We start from the raw sequence: 16,474 nt of genomic DNA on the forward strand, positions 1-16,474 counted from the left end.
TACAGAGCGAAGAGAGTGTTTTATTGTGAAATGTCATCAAACAGGTACAGTGAGAATAATTGGGTTTAATACCATTAAAGAGAACATCAGAGTAAACAATCACTTGGATTCGTCTGATAAACGATCGACACAATAAAACTTACACCTAATTAAACTTGAGGAAAATGTTCAGTCTTCATAAAGAACACATCTTAGCAAAAGCACGTAGGTCATATGTGTCTTTTAGGACCTTCACTTTGCTCTACGACCATGCTTACCCTATTTACTGTAGTTCAGGCGCAATGAAAATCAGACAGCGGGTCACTTTTCCACAGGGCGATACAAAACACAACGGTCAGCACAAAATTCACGATTTTCGTGAATATATGAAAGTTCTACAAGCTTTCAGTTGAAAAACCAGCCACGATTTAAGATGTTTAATTTCTGTCCAATCAAGCCTTAATTGCTTAAACATTTACCGACAAACAAGGGCGAATCGCTTCGAAACAATCAGCTCATTTTACATCGAGATATTGAACGGACGAGTGACTTTGTGCTGCATTCATGTGCACCTCGGAACTTTTGTGATCATTTCGCCGAACTCCAAAATAGGGCGCGCATTCATTGTGAATATAGCAATTTAATACAACCCAAAAAGTATCAAATCAAATTAGAAAATGACTGACATGTGAACAAATTCTGTGTTAATAAGCAAATACACGGTGGCACATCTAATTGGTGGCAGGTGATCATTTCTAAAATAAATACATAAATAAAATGGCTGCACAAAGTTAGTGAGTGCCACTGGAGGATTTCGAAAAGAGAAAAAAAGGTGGTTGCACATGAAGAATAAGTGTACCTGAGACATAGTCCGATCGCTTTACATATGGACGGCTCAGATACCTCAAATTAACCGATTTACAGCTGTATGTAAACGCATCATTTGCTCCAGCAGTTGCCTGGCAACTCCCGGCAGCGTGTTGTCATGGCAAACATTTGTTTGACAGCAAGCTAGCTAGTTGAGCTTCTTCGCAGTCCTTCGCCTGTCAGAGTCTTTCAAAATGTCTCAAGTTGTGCATCCACCAGAGAGCGGCTACAGTCTTGTGCCAAGGGTGGATTTTCGTACTGAAAAACCGCCAAGGTGACGTTACTTTAAGAGTAGTTTAACCTTTATTTTCTAACGTGTTTTAGGTCAAATGTACCTAGATTCACTAGCTAAGTTAGCTAGCTAGATAGTCAGGAGAAGCTAACTAACGTTAAGTTTTAATTGTGTGAAGTTGTCAAAACAATACAGTTAGCTTGACATAGAAAAAAAATGAGGACTACTACTTCTGTGTCTGTTAGCTTCTTCTACATTTGTTAGCTTAAAGCAAACCAGGTAGGATTTAGCTGAGATAGTTGGTGTTATTTTAGCTAGTAGTCCAACGTTTGGTCTCATTTCCGAAATAAATTAACAGGAAATAAGCATTTTAAATGGGGTTTCTTGATTCAAATTTCCCTCTGAATTAACCACAAATTGTATTTTATTTTGACATGTTGAGGTGAAGATTATGAGCAATTAAAAATATGGACGTGTTTTTGTATAATCGTGCATAAATAACTGTATATATGTTCTGTGATCTGTTTGAAATGAATGAGAGAACTTCCAACTTTGTTATGCAACACTGTTTTTGTATAATGACCAATGAATTACCTTGTATCTTGTGAACAAAGGAAAGTAATCAGCCTTACGTTAAGTATTTATGTATTTATCAAGATCCCCGGATACCACTGCCAAGTTAGAAGCTATTGTTTCCGGGGTCCACACAATTGAAAAGAAATTACATCATACTACGAACAATTAAAAAGCACCAGGGAACAAAACAAATAATCAACAGGGTGAAAAAATGATCTAACAAAACAAAACAGTGACAACAGTACCCACACAAACCATTTATTACTGTTTTGATTTGTAATTTAATCCACATTTTCACCCCTCTGAACATGAATTTACGTTTCCTTGCATTTGTTTGCGTGACAGGAACCTGTTCGATGCATGCCTGGTATTGAAGTTATGGCTATTGCTACTATATGATGTTGGAGTACAAAACATTCAAGATTTTAAGTAAATGCTCCATCTTGTTCGAAATGAATGACTGAAGTTTCATGTTGCATCTACAGGTACATATCCAAGCATAGGCCGGCAGTCCTTCTTGAGCACAAGGCAACCAAGGATGCAATGAGGACGATGGGACCCGCAAAAGTTGAGGTGCCACTCCCTGACAAATTCCTCAAGAAGCATTCAAAAGAGCCCAAATTACCTGAAAGTGAGTTCTCCTGCAGAGTATTTGACCAGCGTGTGGGTGCGATTTTGCTCCGTGATTGTCATTTACGTTCATATTTACCGTACGTCCTTTTAGAGACACAGGATTCAAAAGAGGCTCGTAAATCCTTTACTGTGAGGAAACCAGCTGTTCCTGCGAGGACAGACAACCCAATTATGGGCCTTCAAACGAAGAGAGACTTTATAAAGACCACTACAGCTGTGACGATGAAGCCCAAGCCTACCAGTGTGGACTCCAGAAACGGACACAAGCAGTTGCTTGAGAATTCAGGACTTGTTCCGAAGTACATCAAGAAAAAGGTATTTCTTTCGACAACACTACACACAAAGAAAAATGGAGACATATTTTGCTTAACAGTTGCATATGTTTGAGAATACATCCCCCCTCTGTATTGATCCATCCCTGGGCCCTGATTGTAATGTGTTAATCGGGCCGCTGTGAACAAACTGTCTAAGGTTTCCCAGTTTTGTGTTTGCAGGATTATGGAGAGGTACCTGAGTACCTGCAGCAGCGCAATGAAGAGGAGCAGAGAGCTCAGGAGGCGTATGACAGATGTGTGAAAGAGCAGAGGGAGCAGGGAGCCATGAAACACCTGTCTGACGAGGAGCGACAAGCCGTCCTGGAGGTACTCGAACACATTGCTGCACGATGGCAGTTCTGTCCCTAAAACCAGCAGGGGGGCCTTACAGACACCTGGGACCACTGCAGCAGCACAGGAAATGATTTTGATGATTTCATGTCTTTTTTTTTTTTTCAAAGTCAGTCTTTTAGGTAAACAAACAGCTGACTTTAATGTGAAAGTGATGGGTTTCCCTGTGTCGATCCACTGTCCAGGGCCTGAAGAAGAACTGGGATGAGCTGCACCATGAGTACCTGGGCCTTTCACTCGTCACAGACACCTTGTCAAAGAAGGCCCGCAAGGAGCGCCTGGAAGCGGCACTGAAGCAGCTGGAGACCGACATCAACCGTCTCGAGAGGTTCCAGACCGTCTTCATACCCACCATATAGGACTTTAAACAGAACCACTGATCAGATACACTGCGCTGTTTGTCTTGAGACTGCCACCTTAACTTCAAATATCACACGGGCTTGAGCAAAATAAAATTCGGCATTTATATTCTCATGATGTGTCGGTTTACTTTAATTCACACTTTAGTCAAACTTTATTGCAGACTCAGGGTCCAGACAGAATACACGACAGAATCACGATAAAGGTCGAACTCGTAATTATGACTTTTTATCTCGTACTTTCCACCTGTTATCCAACAAATTTAATTTGTAACTTTTTTCCTCATATGTTTAATGTTTTGTCTCAACTTCAACTTTTTATCTCTTAATCTTTATCTTTCTAATTCAGAATTTTGACTTTTCATCTCATTATCCTGACTTTTGACTGGTGATTTTGATTTACTGTTTCATAATTAGGACTTACCATGGTAATATTGTTTTCATCAACGCTTTGTTTTCATCTTGTTTTTTCTTTAACTGGAAGAAATGGTTGTTCGTAAAGCACACAGGGTTACCAAAATAATTCTCACCGTCTGCGGACACTCTAAATTCATGAGGCTTTTTAGTCATATGGCAAAAATGCTTTCACAGTGATGCTCTCGCTCAAAGATAATGTGATTTTAAAGTGAAATGTGTAATTTAACGCTTTCTGTGAGTGGGGCTTTTATTCGAGAAGGTCAATTTTGAGCTCCAGATAAAGACAAACAGTTATTTCTTTATTTCATCCTTTATCACCTCCCTCACAAATTATTGGGGAACTCATTTGAGTTTTTAAATAGCAGGTTATGAAACCATCCTTTAAAATCAATTTCTTTCTGACTTAATAACCGAATCCAAGTATTTGTGGTTCATTTTTACTCATTCTCCCTCAGCGGCTTGTGATGCGGCCACAGGCCAGCATTGCATCACATGAAGCTGATTATCCCTGTAATTCTTCCCTGACTAGCACAACGCTGTCCTTATACGCAAATGACTCGAGCGTGATCCCACAACACATGTGGCCGGGCCAGGAGTCCCTCTGGACGTCTTTCAGTTTCTTTTGTTGCTCTTTGTTTTTGTGAATGGTCTCTGGCAGGACAGGAAACAACACAACGCAGTAAGTATCACTTTGGTGATCACAAACTACAAATGTTTCGGAAGAGGTGGAAGACTTTTTGATTATTTGTTCAAGTGTGTGTTCAGTAAACTGTTCCTGTGTATTTCCAGCATCCTAACCTGAGAAATGGACAACGCAGGAGTCAGAAGAGGAATTGTGGTATGTTTAAATCAAATATCCTGACAAATGTTCCAGTGATTAATTCAGAAATCATTTTTATAATCCAACATGAACACAGAATGATTATTTTGTGTAATTATTAGCTCAGCTGTTTCAGCTGTAGTAAGAAGATAACACGTTTGTTCTCTGAAGGAATTCCTTAAAGTCATCGTTTGAGTAATTTTACAGTAAGCAGCTTTTAAAGAACCTTCAAGGTTGTTTTTTATGAACCCAAAAGATAAATGATTAAGTGAATAACTAATAATATTACTTCTCTGTTTGAGCTTAAAGGTTACAGATGCTAAGGGCTAGCTATCCTTGTTATGTCTATGTCTTTATTATCATTATTTATTTCTGCTGCTGCTTTTTCCAGAATTATACTTGCCATCATTTCTTTTTTGCAGAATCAAACTAAAGTACCAAACTGCTAAGTTCTGTTCCCAGTTGAATTTTAGTTTTTAAGGTGCAATATGTAAACATCTTGGAAAGTGAAGGAGTAACAGTTTATAAGGAGTTGAGTTGCAAAGCATCTTTAGCTTGCTAAGCAGCTAAACAACGTCCTGTCCCGGTTGCTAGCTCCAGTGCTGACGATTGCCAACACCAACACTCCCCCTTTCCGACAACTGCTAGCTTCACGGCTAACTGAGCTAACTAGCTAACAGCAGCCACAGTTTGCAGCAGTTAGTGGTTGTATGCTGCTTCTCTATTTTCGTTTTTATTTCTAATAGAAATATCACAATGTACAGAAATTATAAGAAACATTAAATAGAGAATAGATCATTAAAAGTAAGATGAAAATAAATAAATATATAGAATCAAATGTAAATAATTAAGAAAATGTGCATTTAACTATTATATATGACAACCTGATAGTAATCTGTCTGTCGTAGATTAAGGATGACTGGCCAGGATACAGTCTGGACCTGTTCACCTACCCTGAACACTACCATGAAGACATAGAGACTGTTTATATTCCACATGGAGTCATCATGAACAGGTGAACACACATTCTTATGAACACACCTGCAAAGTTTTTATTTAAAATTGCTTCCTGCTCATCTGTATTCGTCCTGATGTGATGTCTCCGTCAGGATCGAGCGTATGGCTCACTACATCATGGACGACTTCGGGGACAACAACATCATGGTGCTGTGCGTCCTGAAGGGAGGCTACAAGTTCTGCGTGGACCTGGTGGAGTTCATCAAGGTGCTCGGCCGCAACTCCAACAAGTACCTGGAGACGCGGGTGGAGTTCATCCGCCTGAAGAGCTACCTGGTGGGTTTACTCACACAGTGCCACACACGGTGAACAAGGTTTCGTGCGAGGCCTTTTTTTTGAGCATTTTTCCTCAGATTATTGCAGATCAGATAACTGTTGGACCTGCAGAATTTGTTTTAGTGGCAGCCTGGTGTCTTGAGTGTTTCAAGGACGAGTCATGACTTTCAGCTTCCCCTGTTTGAGTCCAGCCAGGAATCTTTGCTGCAAGCTATTTCAATGTAATTTCTCTCACAAAAAAAAAAAAAAAAAAAAAAAAAAAAAGCCCCACAAAACAATTCATTTGAGTCTTTCCTTTCTGTGAGACCATTATGCAGTGTTGAAACAATCAGTCTGTCAGGTTCTGGTAAACAGGGGATACTCAGGGGAAAGGGGTTAGATCCAAACGCAGTAAAACAGGGGACATGGGGCAAGATCAGATAAGAACAAAAGGCAAACTTTATTTTAAAGCTGAATACAGAACCCAAAACAGACAAAACGGGGGCGAAAGAACAAAGTAGCAACTGAACAGCGAAACAACAAAGTGCAAAGTACAAATCAAAACCAAAGTTCAAATCAAAATGCAAAATGCAAAACTCAAAATCCAAAAACACATACCAGAAGGAACAGGGCACCGACAGGAGCAGGCATGAGCAGGGGCAGCCAAATACAAGCTGGAGACATACAGTGACCAGACAGGGAGTGAAGGAAACACACACACTTCATACACAGACACTGATTAACCAACGAGGAACTGGTGAGGAGAGAGAGGAGGGAGGAGGCCAGGTGAGGTAACGAAGGGGAGGAGCACAGAGGAGCAGACCAGGAGGGAACAAGACAGACAGACAGAGGGAGACAGAGGGCAGACCACAGGAAAAGAACAGGGAACTTAAAGGCACATGAGGCATGAAAACTACAACAAAACACAACACCAAATCTGGAATCGTGACATAGTCAACGTTTGATAAATCATTTATTGAGGGAAAATGCCAATTTTTTCTTATTTCCAGCTTCTTAAGTGCCAGAATTTAAAGTATTTCTCACATTTATACCCCGGTGTATTGAATATCTGTTTAGTGTTGGACTGTTGGGTTGACATTTTAACAGCAAAATGTAAAAATCTAAATCAGGAATGTCCAAAGTGTGGCCCGTGAGCCAAAGCTGGCCTGCTGTTAGGTTATATTTGCCTGTCAATGTGTAAAAAGTTACCAATTGATTGAGTCAAATGATAATTTACAATGCTGGATTATTTTTCTAAGGTAAAAATCCCTCATTAGTCAATATGTTTAAGAATCAGAACCTGACAGGAAGAGCTACAAAATCAACTATTTTGAGAATTGATTGATTGGCTTGGTCATTTGATAAGTGAAAATATCAGTGCTCAGTTTTATGTCACAGTGAATCTTTGTGTTTTGGACTGTTGGATGACCAATACATGCAATGTGAGGAATTCATTTTAGGCTTTAGGAATTTGAGATTAGCATTTTTCATAATTTTTGGACATTCAATAGATTAAACGTTTGAAAGATTAATGATAAATGAAATAATCCTTAGTTACACCCCTTTCTTCATGCACCAAAGACACTCTTTTACCATCCCATGTGAAGGTAAAGTTTGCATCTGATCCACCAGATGTCACTGTTGTTCATGTTTAGCAAAGAGAGCGCTCATCCAGTTCAGGACACCTCAAGGACGATTGATCGTGGAGCGACTGCAGAGCTCAGGTCATGAAAACACCCGACTGTTAATTGGAGCTGCTGCTGCTGCTGCTGCCAAGAGAAACAGGCCACGACACCGTCTAACACCTGGAACGTATAAACCGAGGAATTAACTGTGGAAATGATGTAGTGATGCTTACAATGACATCGCTTTGCAATTGTCAACACAGTCGCTTATTATTCTTTATTGTGTGTTGGCGCAGAACTCATCCGGAATGTTTCTGATTTACATTTCTCTGCATGTGGTCGCATTCCTGCTCTCACTCTATTTGTACTTTACGAATTGGCTTACACATGTGCTTAAGTAGCTATAAAGGCGGCCTAAATTGATTTATAGATTTGGGGTTGTAGTTTTTTTTTTTGGCTTGTTTGATCAGTTAAACCACACTGAGGTCAGACTGAAACATCTGAAGTCTTCTTTAAGGCGAATAAAATGAGATTTTTACTATTTCACAAAATGAAATGAATTCAACTTTATTCACCCCTGTCAGGACAATTGTATGCAGCCGCTTGCCATCCAGATCAACACATAAAACACACAATACGTTGATAAACCTATACTTTTTCATTGATAGACGTAGAAAAAGGTAAAGAAACTGTCTAAGAATATAGAAAAGGTAATGAGGCTCCTTAAAAATATATATAAATAATATCATAATTGAATTTTTTCGGCTACAAACAACATGGTGACAAGCAGCAGTGGTTATTACTCCAGCAGACGACAGTGTGTGAGTGATGACGCTGCTTGTTAGTCGGTCTGGCTGGTCATGATGGAGTCACGTGACCTGCCCCCAGGGACGGGATTTTGTCCATGTCAGTGCCCCTCTTATCCAAGTGATGCATCTGTAACCGGCCGCCTCTAGACTTCAAAGCTGTCGCTCTTCAAAGCTTTGTGCTGAGCCTCCTACAGGCGCGGAGACGATATTTTACACTCAGTGTGAAATGAGTCTCCCTTTGTGCGTTTGGCTTGCGTGAATGCCGCAGACAGTAGAGCCGAGTTATATGGAACTCTGTGTCTCAGTCTGACATTTATTGAGAAGATTAAATCTTGTTTCATATAAACAATCCATTTTGTAGGAGTGAGGAAAAAGTGCAAGCAATCACAAATGATGTGATGAAGAAGCGCAAAGCTGAATAAAACCCTTGTATGTTCTGATTCGTCTTCACTTTTTGTCTCCTCCTCCCCAGAATGACCAATCCACGGAGGAGCTGCACATCATAGGAAGCCAAGATCTGTCTTTCCTGCGTGGAAAGGTGCGTGTAAATAAAGCTTCCTACGTAGCTTTGGATATTAAGTCCTCTTTGTCAGTATATGAATGGTTTTTTTTTTTAAGAGAAACTGCCTCTTCCTCAAGATGGAGCTGTCAGATAAACCCTCGGTAGGTGAGGACTTTTACACAGGTGAACAAAAGAGTTTTCTTCTGAGAATACATCGCATTTTTTTAGTATAATGTTTTGTTTTTTTATTGGTCTTATTGCTCCAAACTCTAGTAAGTACACTGATATCAATGTACTTGTCGTACGGCTGCAAGCAGAGGTGGCAGAAGTCCACACCTTCCTTACGCAAGTAGAAGTTCAGATACTTTTTTACTCAAGTCAAAGTAATAAAGTACAGGCTCTGAAATGTACTCAAAGTATAAAAGTATCCCTCTGAAAGACAACTCTACCGACCGTTTTTGCTGGAGCTCACGTCATGCTCATGTAATTTAAAGACTAGCAAACTTAAAGGTAGAATCCGTAGGGTTTGTTTGAGCTGTTCGCAAACGCACCGCAAACATAGTTTACTGTTGAGTCTCATGCCCGGGAAATCAAATGCGGACATTTTGGGTTGGTAAAGCATCCTGAGCAGCAACAAAGTGTGAAAAATAAGAAAATCCAGGCAGAGGGCTGCAGATAGGAGACACTAACACACCTTTTCTCCCCATTCCAGCCTCCCTCTCTGCCTTTTTCCGCTGTCCTACGTCTTTTTTGTCGTTACGTGTGACATTTACTGATTGGCTGATATCAGTCTTGTATCAAAACTAAAGTAATGAGCCTGTTTTTGAAATGTAAGGAGAAGAAAGTACAGATGTTTGTGCAGTTAAATGTAGGGAGGCAAAGTCAAAAGTTAAAAATAAAGTACAGATCCTTGAAAAATCTACTCGGAAGAGAACTTCTTCAACACTTGTTTGGAATAGATGTGCCCAGTATATCAAGTCTAAGTATCTGATGGAGTACACAGAAAGTAAACTGAAAGCCTACCCTCTTATTTCCAGTGAAAAGAAGTCTACCGCACTTGAATAAACGTCTTTTTTGTAAGGGGCCTTTCAGCAAAACAAATGTTTCCCGCAAAGCAGATTTACCGACTGTTGAGCTCCGGCGCAGACAACTGAGGAGTCTCTGGAGCGCATAGGATCACGAGGAATGATCCGTCCTCGTTCTCTGAGAGAGGCAGAACCTTACTCAGCCGAATGGGAGCACAAATATGCCCACACGCGTTCGCTTCAAAAAAGACTGATGCTGAATTCCCTCGACTTGAGATGTCAGAATGTGCTGTGGCTAAGATGCATTTTCTCCGTGGGTATTAAAGGTCGGCGGGAGGCTGACCGCCATCTTGCACAGAGAACATGAATCATCCACTTTGTGTTACTGGAGTTGACGCTCTTGTTACAATCCTTCCTTCAACGATTAAAATCTCCCACGAGGTCTTGTGTGTTTAAAAAAGACAAATTATTAGTCATCAGTTTATATAAGCCTTTTTCAGTAAAGGTTGCTGAGTCACAGCTCCAGGTAGATTATGAGCGCGATGCGACCGACACTCCTGCTTTAAAACCTGCTGATATTGACGATGTAATGACAGCACTGACGCGGTGAATGTTGTGTTGAAGAGCGATAAGGTTCTCCGGTTTCAGCCGCCTTTCCCAATCCTCACCCAGAATCTGTCGCCCTCGGATGTCTTAATCCGAAGTGTTAATTATGCTAATCTGAGTCGTCGCTGTTTGAATTCAGCACAGCTTTAAATGTGAAATAGTTTTTGAACTTCTGGAGGAGGAACTATTGCCGCGTGGTTGAAATACCTGTGCAACATTAATTTTCCAACCAAATCACCAGAATAATCTTTTTTTTTAGTTCTTTATGTTGAAGCCTGTTTCTTTAGGTTCAGTTTCTTCAGGTCCACACTGCGCTAGGTGGGTTAGGTTAAGGCACAAAAGCAACCTGGTTGGGGTTAAGAAAAGATGGTGTTTTGTCTCCTTAATAACAGATAGAAATAATCCTGATGTCTCCTCAGAAATACCTGGTTTTGGTACCACAAACATGACTGGAAAATGTCCCAACTTCTCATTGAGCTTATCCGGTTATGTCTTATCAAAAACATCTGGTTTTCTCACCACTCACATAGCTGGAAAATGTCCCTATGTCTCACCAAAAGTCGGACATGGCTGGAATTTGTCCTGTTTGCTAAAAAATATCCAGTGTTCTTGCCACTAATACAGCATGTAAATGTCCCGGGATCTTGTGTAAAGTATCTGGCTTTGTCGCCACAAACACAACTGGACATCTCGTTAAAAATATCCTGTTTAGTTGCCAGTAACATGGCAGAAATTGTGCCAACATCTTGTAAAATATATCCTTTTTTCCTGACAGTAACACAGCTGGAAATGACCTGATGTCTTGTTGAAAATATCTGGTTTGGTTGCTTCAATCTTTCTAAAACTATCACCAGTTTTTGAATGAACTCTCCTTCTTCAGCTCTCAGTACTTTTAGAGCACTTTGGTCGGTAGCTGGTTTGATTATCACCAAAGCTTTTTTTTTTTTTTTTTATCTTTGTTCTCCAGAGTCAGGATTGATTGTTTGAGCTTCAGGAATCACACGACCCCCACGAGGACTACATATCCCCAAACAACAAAGCTGTACAGTCAAATATCTGTCAGTTCACAGTTGGCCGTACAGTATGTTTACAGTTTAGTCGTGTTTGAGTTTATTTACACGTCCTGGTCGACTCTCCCTCGGTGTTGTGTAACAGTGTTCAGGTGTGGACCGGGAACATTGGCCGGCTGCCTGCATTCTCTCCGATCGCTCTCCCCAAACCATAGATACTCTCCACTGGGCTCACAAAGAGCCCCATACACCCGGCCAAGGGAACAAGGAGCCGTTTGAAAGGCTGCAGCGGGGGAAAGCGTGCAGCACCCGGACACTTCGCCCTGGTTTTTTTTTTTGCTCACTCACTGAAGACACAGATGTTCATGACTGTGTGGAGGAGAATGACTCGTCTGTGGTTTTATTGTTAAGCCGCCGAAGATGCTGCCAGCCGTGTTGCTATAGTTTCAACTGTGTTCACATTCAATGGCGATGTTTTACTGATGTTTGTCCTCTTTTTCTTTTCTTTCTCCATGTCACAAAGTGTGTGCTCGTTGTCGAGGTGAGTCTCCGGTGCGAGTGATCTCCCGCCCATCCGCCCTGACTAACTGAATTAATTCTATCGAACACGTCCTTCTAGTTTGAGGCCTTTGAAGTGTTGTGTAAGCCCTTCTCTTAGTGCGACTGAGAGGCTATTGTGCCGTTGTTGTTTTTTTTTTCTTGGTTTATGAAAGGACGAAAAGAAAAAAAAAAAGGCTCTCTCTTTTTGAGATCATGTTTCACTCACACACACTCACAATATCACAATGGTCGTTTTGTTGTTGTTTTTGAATGAGTGGCATCTTGAGGGGAGACGCTACAGGTGAGTATGGTGGCATTTAATGAATAGATCTCACCATGAAACATCCCCAGGTGACCACTCATTTTCTTTGATAATTATTTGTGTGTGCTATGACATCTTATGTTTAAATGTTTCTACATGGGGTATTTTTCATATCTCTCTATAACTCCATAAATCAGAAAATACTGTCAAAAGCCATAAAAAAAAATAGACTTTGACCATGTTTTTAGGAATAAAGTTGTTGATTTAAATCAGGCTATGAACAATATGTCAACAAAGATTTCCCTAAAAGCCTCCAGAATACAAAATATGAGGCATTATCTCTTTAATAATGTGCAGAAATCTGGATTTGGATAAAGCATCATTCTTCAAAGACATGTAGATATCTCTTTTTATCACTGCGTATGTCAGATAGGAAAATGTCGACGACCATAAAAATCAATTTCACGACTTTGGGGAATAAGATGTTGAGGCTATACAAACTTCAGAATATGAATGTCAGAATATCTTTAACTGGATTTCTGGTGTTTCACGTTTAAATATGTCAATGAGGCTATAAAAAGCGGCGCCTCCCTTTAAAGTCGGGTCGATTAAAGTTTCCCGTTTGATTTACTTTTTCAAGATGGAACTTTACTTCAGACACTTGACTTGAAACAACGATAGAGCTCAAGTCCTTATAATGTGTGAAATATGCCCTGCATGTGTTATTTCTTTATTAACATACAGTTAAATCATAGTTAGAAACAGTCTCCCACCCTACAGTCTGTCACTCTGCACTCGAGTGTCCCTCATCCGTCCCTCCCTTCTTCATCTCTCCCTCTTCCTTTGCTCCTCCCCTCCCTCAGGCCATCATCGACACAGGAAAGACCATGAAGGCCCTTCTGAAGCATGTGGAGACCTTTGAACCCAAGATGGTCAAGGTCGCGGGGTGAGCCGGCCGTTCGGTCGTCTGTGTTTTTTTCCCCCACCGGGGGAAATGCCGAGCGTGTGACGAGGACGAGAGGAAGATATCACTCGTCCACTGTCTCTGTCTGCTGTTACTGTTCACTCCAGCATCCCAGACACCAGATTTAGGTTTAGATTGGAGTTTTTAGGATTAAAAGGAACAGGCAGAAATGAAATTGTATTACTTTTTCTTTAAATAGGAGATACAGTGGAGGTCATGGTTCAGAACTTTATCACTTTCTAAATTTTAATATATTTCGTGTGTTGCAGGCTGTTGGTGAAGAGGGTCCCTAACATGGCTGAAAATCTGACGGACTGTAAGTAACAAATTTCATGTTTCTTGTTTCATGTTTATCCTTCGACCTCAAATGAATGTCAGCGTTGACGCCCGTGATGCAACGCCTGACATCCTCGCGTGTGTTTGCTCCCACAGATGTTGGATTCGAAATCCCAAACCGCTTCGTTGTCGGCTACGCGTTGGACTACAATGAATACTTCCGCGACCTGAACGTAAGTCCCGACTCTGCTGCACGCGGCACATGACCTTTCGGAGGAGTTGAGAGAAAGAGATGAAAGAGGCGGACGGGGGGTGAACGGCACAAATCAAAGAGATGGCAGCCTCCTCTCTGAAACCCAAACTCACCCGACAGGTATCCGCCCCGCCTGAGGAGACTTCACATGAAGGCAGAGCAGCTCAAATAGCTGCTGTTTGCTCTGTCGAGAGCTTCTCTGACAGATGAGGGAAACGATGAATGTTGCCGTCGCTTTTGCGCGACAGCTTTTTGGTGATTGTCAGGGTCACGTGTAGTCTGACGAGTCGCTGATACTTCCTTCACCTTTTCTCTTCATTTTTATATTTCGCCATCGCGCCAAAAATCAAAGCCCCCTCTCCTGACACTCCTTTCCCTCCTGACTGCTTCAGCCAGCTTTCTCCTCCACGAGCGTTGAGTCAGGCGTGCAAACCAAGCCTCTGTTTTCTCTGTCGCGCCCCTGACATCTCGTCCCGAGCCAGATTTCTCGCTCTGAAATTAGTAAGCGCAAACTTATGTGAACTTTGTCTCATTTTAATATCTGCGAGGACGTGGCCTCGAATTTACCTCTGACTCATGCGCAACACTAAGCCCTGGATCGACTCCCAACCGCTTTGTGTTCGTGTGTGTGTTCATGTGGGCGTGTGTGTGTGCGCTGCGTGTACTGTATGTGCTGCCGCGCGTGTTTGAGGGGGGTGGTTTTCATTGCGAAACTTTGAAGGAGGGCGACCTGTGGAATGTGGAGGTTAGTTAAAGCTTCCCGTCTTATCTGTCCTTATCCTACACAAGAAATATGAGTTGAACCCCCGGGGACGCCCAAACTTAGATTAATGAATGTGTCATATCTCTGCAGATTACCTTCCCCTGCTTTTAAAAATGATTGCACGCTTCATCTTTTCTTACTGTAAATGCGCGGGACACGCTGGAATTCCCCATAGGTCAGGGTGATCTTAAACAAATACGTTTGCCGTCGTCAGATGGCAAAGTGTCGGACAGGGTTGAAACATTACGGTATCACAAGCTCATTTTTCTGTCTCCCACTTCTTCTTCGTCTCCTTTCAGCACATCTGTGTCATCAGCAAGACCGGGAAGATGAAGTACAAGGTTTGAGAAGAATGAGAAGAATTAAAGAAATGCAGTCGAAGCAACACAAAACGAGACATCTGTCTTCCTTCTTCAGTGACAAGTGAAGGTTCAGTTTTGTCTCTGTAACAGCCTTTGCTCGACTGCGCTGAAAACAAGAAGCTTTTATTTTTGTATGTCACTTTAAAATGAATCAGAAAAAGTCTTTAGAATATGATGTTAATTGTTGCCTCAGCCTCCTTTTTTGTATTTTGTTGTGATGCACACGGGAACAAATGAAAAATTGGACGGATAAAAGAAAGAAGCGCTGCCCATTAGGGGAGGACGTTGGTGACAGATGGAGAGAGCGTATGGACGCTGGCATCCCCGTGCCCGGATGACGCCCACTCTGACTCATGGAAAACACACAGTGGGTGCAGCAGGCGGCGTCTCTGTTTGTTCCAGACTTTAATCAGGCCCGACTGGGAAAAGGCACGAGCATTCAACTGAGGACTTGGCAAAAGTTGACCTGGAAATCAAACCTGGAGTAATTTCGGTGACGTGTAACTACTTTTTTACGCTAAAACTCAGTCCCACAGGCATTTTTTAGAGCCACACACAGCTAGCTGATACTGTTCCAGTGAGAACAAACTGACAAGATACAAAACTTTTGATGGTCTGTACTGAGTCATTTAAAACCTTTAAAGGAACAGTTCATCTAAAAGGGGGGAAAAATTCAGTCTTTATCGCTTCACCCTCATGCTGATGGAGAGTCGGGTTGCAGTCCTGTGTTGCAGGAGATGGGGACAAAAGCAGAACAGAAAATGGCTCAATACAGCTTTTCGGGCGCAATCGCAGAAAATCCTGTTTATTAAAGATATAGTTACACAGCTGAAAAAAGCTTGAAAAAAGGGTGTAAATAATGTCTTTTCAAATCTGTTTGAGATCTCTGGGTTTCCAGAGACTTGGATTACACCGGAAATGATGTATAGAGTCGTGTTTTGTTTTGTTTTTGCTGCTGTTTCTTTACATTTTTCAAACAAGTCCCCGTCTACTTCAGTTGTTTAGGAGAATGCTGCCTTGCTGTTTAGCTGTGAAGCCCCAGTGTTTTTTTTTGTTTGTGTTTTTGGACTACAGAACTTCACCAGACTTTCCTTCAACACGAGGGTGAGCAAATAACGACAGAATTTAAATTACTGGGTGAATTGTTCCTTTAAAACAGATACAAGTAACTCTAGTTTTTGTCGATTCTAGCAACCTCTTCAGAGACCGAAATTAAACTTCCTGACAGCTTCCTTCCTATGAACCCCTCACCTCAGTTCACCCTCAGAACTCCAACATGATTATAATAATAGTTTTAGACTGACAGCCATTAAGAATAATTATAATAACTATACCAAACTATCCAGTTGTCTCGCTGGTGGTCTTGTTTGCTTAGGTAGGCCAAATAGAGGCATCAGTATTACATTAAGACTTTTTCATCGCCAGTTAAAAGTCATTTAAAATATACACAAAGATGTCTTAATGTCACTAAATCACTCATGAACAAACACTGGGGATGTTGTGTTTTTACAAGGTTCACGGTGCTGCGCTTAAACTCTCAGTGCTCTGGAATACAGACACACAAACACCACACACACACACACACACACACACAGATATTTTGTATGATCTGCTGCCATTGTTGGGGTAACTTAAGTGAGTCAATTGTGCATGTCGA

At 41.3% G+C, this 16,474-nt stretch overlaps 2 protein-coding genes across 4 annotated transcripts; both read left to right on the forward strand.

The window, feature by feature from the left end:
* The first annotated feature begins 963 nt into the window (after positions 1-963).
* Positions 964-3,426, forward strand: enkur (enkurin, TRPC channel interacting protein). The gene is made up of 5 exons (XM_030399020.1): positions 964-1,120; positions 2,140-2,285; positions 2,379-2,602; positions 2,782-2,928; positions 3,138-3,426. The coding sequence occupies exons 1-5, from the start codon at positions 1,041-1,043 to the stop codon at positions 3,309-3,311; spliced, it is 771 nt and encodes a 256-aa protein (XP_030254880.1). The 5' UTR covers positions 964-1,040; the 3' UTR covers positions 3,312-3,426.
* A 135-nt stretch (positions 3,427-3,561) lies between these two features.
* On the forward strand, positions 3,562-16,049 carry prtfdc1a (phosphoribosyl transferase domain containing 1a). 3 transcript variants are annotated; one of them, XM_030399022.1, is made up of 10 exons: positions 3,562-4,407; positions 4,518-4,566; positions 5,457-5,563; positions 5,658-5,841; positions 8,727-8,792; positions 11,921-11,938; positions 13,063-13,145; positions 13,433-13,479; positions 13,596-13,672; positions 14,755-16,049. In XM_030399022.1, the coding sequence occupies exons 2-10, from the start codon at positions 4,534-4,536 to the stop codon at positions 14,800-14,802; spliced, it is 663 nt and encodes a 220-aa protein (XP_030254882.1). In that variant the 5' UTR covers positions 3,562-4,407; positions 4,518-4,533; the 3' UTR covers positions 14,803-16,049. The 3 variants fall into 3 exon arrangements, with proteins under 3 accessions (XP_030254882.1, XP_030254881.1, XP_030254883.1); XM_030399021.1 differs by having other exon boundaries at positions 3,562-4,566; XM_030399023.1 differs by lacking the exon at positions 11,921-11,938 and having other exon boundaries at positions 3,562-4,566.
* Positions 16,050-16,474: the final 425 nt, after the last annotated feature.

The sequence above is a fragment of the Sparus aurata genome, chromosome 19 (assembly GCF_900880675.1).
Source record: "Sparus aurata chromosome 19, fSpaAur1.1, whole genome shotgun sequence".
Lineage (NCBI taxonomy): Eukaryota > Metazoa > Chordata > Actinopteri > Spariformes > Sparidae > Sparus > Sparus aurata.

Coding starts and splice junctions, on each gene's coding strand:
- enkur (XM_030399020.1), top strand. CDS start 1,041: ATGTCTCAAGTTGTGCATCCACCAGAGAGCGGCTACAGTCTTGTGCCA. Junction 2,286..2,378: donor AGAGCCCAAATTACCTGAAA/GTGAGTTCTCCT, acceptor ACGTCCTTTTAG/AGACACAGGATTCAAAAGAG. Junction 2,603..2,781: donor CGAAGTACATCAAGAAAAAG/GTATTTCTTTCG, acceptor TTGTGTTTGCAG/GATTATGGAGAGGTACCTGA.
- prtfdc1a (XM_030399021.1), top strand. CDS start 4,534: ATGGACAACGCAGGAGTCAGAAGAGGAATTGTG. Junction 5,842..8,726: donor TCCGCCTGAAGAGCTACCTG/GTGGGTTTACTC, acceptor CCTCCTCCCCAG/AATGACCAATCCACGGAGGA. Junction 13,480..13,595: donor GGCTGAAAATCTGACGGACT/GTAAGTAACAAA, acceptor TTGCTCCCACAG/ATGTTGGATTCGAAATCCCA.